This window comes from Vigna unguiculata, chromosome 9 (assembly GCF_037176805.1).
Source record: "Vigna unguiculata cultivar grain cowpea cultivar isolate G323 ecotype 2 chromosome 9, ASM3717680v1, whole genome shotgun sequence".
NCBI classification, from domain to species: Eukaryota; Viridiplantae; Streptophyta; class Magnoliopsida; order Fabales; family Fabaceae; genus Vigna; species Vigna unguiculata.
Genome location: NC_140800.1, coordinates 8268176 through 8274296, shown reverse-complemented (window position 1 = coordinate 8274296; position 6121 = coordinate 8268176). Strand labels below are relative to the sequence as shown.

General features: G+C 30.6%; 1 protein-coding gene across 1 annotated transcript; it reads right to left on the bottom strand.

The window, feature by feature from the left end:
• Positions 1–519: 519 nt before the first annotated feature.
• On the bottom strand, positions 520–2150 carry LOC114162792 (myb-related protein 306-like). The gene is made up of 3 exons (XM_028046766.2): positions 1883–2150; positions 1623–1752; positions 520–1480 (listed from the first exon to the last, which is right to left on the bottom strand). The coding sequence occupies exons 1-3, from the start codon at positions 2013–2015 to the stop codon at positions 784–786; spliced, it is 960 nt and encodes a 319-aa protein (XP_027902567.1). The 5' UTR covers positions 2016–2150; the 3' UTR covers positions 520–783.
• Positions 2151–6121: the final 3971 nt, after the last annotated feature.

Here is a 6121-nt window from a genome sequence, read left to right as displayed (position 1 = left end):
GTAAGTCAACAAATGTATCAAAAAGTGATAACCAGGCTTTTTTATTGAGAGGGGAAAGACATGCAGCAGATAATAATGTTACCACCACCTTAGCATAAAGAACCCAAAAGCCTATAAAAAAATGTATAGATTCGTAAAATAAAATAAAAAAACCCAAGTATGCATTGTATTAAAATGTGAAAAATGGATTTGATATATCATTTATATTGCTTTTCGTCATTTTGTGTTCATATAATTTTAGTCCCATTGAATCTGAATACATGTGAAACATTAAGCGCATGAACGACAAATACACTTAGAAAAAGGGACCAAAAAGTCTCAGACCTATCACCACTTTGCTGGTGTAAAACCAAAGTGCCAGCAAGGTGAGAAAGGAATTAATTTTCTTTTGATTTGAGAAATAAGAAAAAGTTGAAATTCATTTAATTACACGATTAATTTTGATCGAAGAGAAATTAAAAAGGAATTGCAATGAGATGTTGCGTAACCCGTGCTAAATGTAAAAAAAGAAAAAGCATGTATATTGAACTGAAGTTATTATTATGGTAGATAAGATAAGATAGGTAATGATGATAGTTATAGTTATAGATGTACTTGTAATGTACACTTTTGTTTGTATCGTGGAGTTACCTTCCTACTGGGGACCTAGAAAAGTAGTTTCATTTGCAATAACTTAAAAGTCTAATTCACACACACACACTCACACGCATTCTTTCTTTCTTTTCAAGACTTTTTTGGTCTTGATTTGGTTACATCGATCTAGGACTAGAACAACTGGAACAACTAGAACAACCCATCTGTACTTTCCTCCAGTGACATGTTGATGAGATCTTCGTTGCACTGAGGTGCACCATCGTCGAAAAGCCAATTCTCCAGCAGCATCAGAGGCACTTGCGTCTCCACGATTGGCTTACTCTCCACCAAGTTCGTGTTCTCTTCGGATTGCGAACGTTCAGACTTGAAGCTCCACAAGGAGTCAAGGTGGTCCTGCGTGCATGTCACGGTGCTTTGCGTTCCCTCGCTCGAACTAGACCCTGTGGTTACCATGTTGTTGTTGCTGATGGAGCAGTTTGTTTCGGTTTTGTTTGGGGATTTTTTCATCCAATTGTCCAACAACCTCGCTATGTTCTCTGTGCTGGAGGCGTACAAGGATGTTGCTGTTTTGTTTGGTGATGCGGGGTGGAAACATTGGGAAGAAGAAGAAGTGGAGGGTAGTTTGGTCTCGGGGAAGATTTGGGTTGGTTTGTCGAGAGACAAAGCCTCGCATAAGGCTTGTTTTGCCATGTGGATATCTGTTTGAAGTCTTCTCTCCCACTGACCCTTTAGCTGCGAACACGAGTTTCCCTTGTCGTAATTGTTACCTTCATCATCACCCTCCTCACTCTGCATCTTCTTCAGCTTCTTTTTCAAATGGGTATTCCAGTAATTCTTTATGTCATTGTCTGTCCTCTGTGGAAGATACGACGCTATTGCAGCCCATCTGCACCCGTCATAAATTCATCTTTATCAAAATCAAATCAAACGCATCCCAAAAAGTTTTTCTTTTATACAAAATTCCCAACCTTTTACATTCAGATAAAAATCCAAACTTTAAACTATCAAGAGCTAAATATATTTGGTACCTGTTACCCAAAAGGGCTTGGAGGTGGATTATCATTTTCTCTTCATGATCGGTGAAATTCCCTCGTTTGATTCCAGGTCGGAGATAGTTGGTCCATCTGAGTCTGCAGCTTTTGCTGCATCTCATCAACCCTGGAACAAAAAAGGAAAAATTAATGGAATCATCATAACTTCACCAATTTCATTAAAGTAGCCTGGTTGCAGAAGAATGAAAAGGAAGAAGAGGGAAGAAACAATAAAAGCATAGGTTGAATTTAGTTACCTGTATTTGAGGGAACCAATCTCCAATTCCCGGGTCCATGTTCTTGAATGTAAGAGACCAAGATGATGTCTTCCTCAGGAGTCCATGGCCCTTTCTTAATCCCAATTTTGTCACAGCAAGGTGGTCTTCCCATTTGGTATGAAGGAAAATAAAAAAAGGTGTAGATAGTGATACTTTTATTTTCTCTTGCTCCTTTTTCTTCTTTCCTTCTTGTGTTGGGGGTGTTTGAAACGCAAAGACAAGGTTCTGCAACTGGGACTGGGTTGTCTATTTTCCATGAGTGATATATATATAGGGAAAGAGAAGAACTTGTTGGGTTAATGGCTGACTGCACAAAAAAACTGAGGTGGTAAAATTAGGAAAAAGAGTCAAAAGAAGCATTTACTCAAGCATTGCAAAAGTCAATCATGCGTCCACCCTTCACTCTCTTTCTATATTAACATTTCACACACACAAATCAGTCGGCATTCATTATTATGGTAACAGTGGAAACATTCATAAACACATCCCTACTTCGGATTATGTGAAAAATACATGAGAAACTAAAACACAAATCAAGTGTACAACTACTTAAATGAGCTCAAAGTATTTCTAAATAAAATTATTTTATTTATTCCTTTTTTTATTATTTATTAATGAAAATTAAAAAAATTATAATTAATTATAAATAATCCACAATAAATTATGGATACTGTATAATGAATTATGTATGTATATAAAAGACACTTCAAAATTTTATTATTTTAATAACATAATTAAATTGTTTTTCACCAAAAGACAATGTCCCAGAGAACTACATTATTTGTGTTCAAAATAGACTTTCGTGGAACATGGAGTACTACTATATAATTTTAATTGATTATCAAAATCAAAATCAAAATAATGGTTACACTCACCTCTTTCTTTCACATATTTAAGATGTTTAAGATTTAAAATTAATATATATATATATATATATATATATATATATATAAAATTAAGAACATCTAAAAATAATAAATATTGGTATTGGATTAACTATTTTTACTTAATGCATTTGTAAGAATGTATGATTACTTGTGAATATTAAATAATAGTAAATTGAAAATTTTAAATTATGAAAGTATAGCTTCTAGAGGAAATGTAAAATTTAGAAAAATGGAAAAAGAAGTAATATAAAAATAATAGCACTTTTTATTGATTTTTTTTTTCTTTGTATTTATCTCCTACTTTCGTTTCTTTGAATTTATTTTTATGACATTAAATGCATTTAGTTTTACTAGTGAATATTATATAATAATATATTAAAAAACTTTAAAAATTCTAAAATTACATTTTAGAAAAAAAAATATCTAAAGACAAATGAAAAGAACATAATAGCAAAATAAGAGCGCTCTTTTATTATTTCTCTTACTTTCTTTTCTTTCTATTTATTTTTGCATTTTTGCGACATTGAATGCATTTAACTTATATTAAATGCTTTTATAATAACAGTGAAAAAGTGTAAGAAATGACATTTTTTTTTCTTAAAATAAAGCGTCAGATTTATTAGAAAATAATAATAATAATACTACTTCCTACTTTATTATCAGATAAAAATCAAAGCTATTTTTATACAAAAGAAAAAAATTATTTTACGAATTGATAAATTAAAAATGATATATACATGTAGAAATGATTTACTATATATTATAATTTCATAAAAACATTTTAATTGTCGATTAATAGCCTTAAAATTTGAAACATTAATTATTTGCCATTTATTTTGAGACTTTGCTTAATAGTGTGAATGAGGGTGCATAAAATTTTCATTTTTCTCCACAGAATAGTGTCCAATAATATAAGGTTTTGGATATTACAAGTTGTTTTCATGGTAATTAAAACTGAAGCCTTGTGATGTGTGCTTGATGATCGTGTGGTTCACAGGTTCTTCAAGAACACAACCTTTTCAACTTCTCCATGCTATCACCGGTCGGCATAATGAAGAAAGAAGAATGTTAGTAGTATTGTTTATTAATTTTTGTATTTTTCCAAAACTTCCTTTTATATTTATACTTCTTTTTTTAATTTGTACTTGTCTTTTATTAATAAATAGTATACTTAATATTAGAAAAATACGCTGAGGACATGTGGCCCTCTTCAAACTAGAAATACGACTTTCCGGTATCTTGTCGGTTATTAATTTAAGTGATGGACTTGATTTTTTTAATGATATAAAAGTAGTGATTTTCTTCATATTTATCTTCTTATATTTTGACGTCTCCTTCGATCAAAGTTATTAGTTTCATGAAACTCAAATCTGATTGTAACAACATCAATAGTGTAAGTTTTTTCCTGATTAGAGTTACATTTAATTCTATCATGATTCCAAAAAATTTAGACAATATCAGACTAACTGTGTATCAATAATAAATTTATAATGATTAAAAATGAATAAAATAAATTAAAATTAAAATTAAAATGAATAAAATCTACCATATTCTTTTTCCTAAGTCCTAGTATTTTTCTTGTAAAAGTTCTATCACAGAGTTGAATTGAGTTGACTAAGACTGTGATAAATTTATTATTTAATTTATTAAAAGATATTATATTATATTAAATTATTATTTTTTATTTCTTTTATGTTAAATTCAATTTAATTTAGTTTTGAGTGAATTGGATTGAATTTGATTAATTGAATCCAAATTTTTTAAAATATGAAAGTTCCAATTTTCAAATATCAATTTAATTACAAAATAATGTAGTAGTTAAAAGTTGAGCTATCATTCGGTTTGCTTCAAAAAAATGTAGTATTTGAAAAAGTTTTTGTAGTTTTTATCTTGAATTCTTTGGACAATTTTAGGTCTGTCAGCCCGTCAAGAAAAGAGTAGGTCGGGCTGAGTTTTCTAATTCACTAATCCGTTGTGGTCCGGTCTGTCTAACTCACCAAACTAGTAGGTCAAAGACGAGTCAACTCGTCCTAGTCTGCCAACTCTTTTATTTGTTCTAATGTTTAAAAATTAAAAATAAATAAATGTTCTATATTATATAAACAAATATATATATATATATATATATATATATATATATTTATAGACAAAATTTTTTAAAAAGTTAAAAGAAAATTAAAAAAAATTAGAAAGTGACGGGTCAGCCCGTCGGGCTAGCCCGTTTTGATACTACTGGACAGTTTTAAAAACTTTAGATGTATAGGAACCTATGATATTATGACGATTAAACTTTAAATGTGGTATATTTAATAGATTCTTAAGAGGATAATATAATGACACACAACTTGAGACATTTATACTTTTTGTGCTAATGATACCTAGTACAAATAATATTTTCTTATATGTGAATTATGGTACACCCAATAGTCTCACATCGCTTAGGAGTCGAGGTCAAGTGTAGTTTAAATACTCCTTTCTCCTTTCACTCTCTAAGACACTTTGTAAGGACAAAAATTTGATGAAATTCAACGCTCCAAAGTGGACAATACCTTAGAAGCGCGATGGTCGTTCCTAACGATGTTGTCGGGTTGGGTTAGAACAATGTGTGCACCAAAATAATTACAAATTACCCATTTGTTGGTGTGCTTTTTACCCACGCAATGGCAACGAACGCAGGAGAATGGTTGAATAAAATGAAAAATGTAAGACTTTTAGGGTTGAGGTGAAGAAGAAGACGCATACTACAACAATATTAATGTTTGTTTGTCTAATTTGAGGATTGCGATGTGGTAGAGGTTAATGACAAAGATGAATGACGGAGAAAAATCAAGAGGGGTGATATGAAGAAGAAGATGCACCACCATAGAGTGCTTAGGTTGTTTTGTTGGAAAAGAAATTGAGACTAAGCTAAACCAACGGGGGGTGATATGAAGAAGAAGACACATTGCCACTAGAGTATTTAGATTTATTTTGTTAGAAAATAAATTGAGACTAAGCTAAACTAAGTCGGGGTGAATTTGTTTTTATAAATTTATTACAAAGAGCAACCCCTTCTTAAACTCTTCTTGAAACCAAGTCTAATTAAAAATGAAATGCAATTAATTGAGGAATTAAGATTGATAAATAATGTATATAAAAAAATGAAAGAACAATATGCAAAAATTAAGAAAGAATGAGAAAGATTGCGTACAGATTTATAGTGGTTTAGATCAAAGCAGATCTTAAATCTAATCTTAACTAATCAACCTTAAAACAATCGAAATCCATTATCTTTATATGTCTTACAAACACTCAACACATGTGAAGCATATACAAGATATGAAATAAGCAA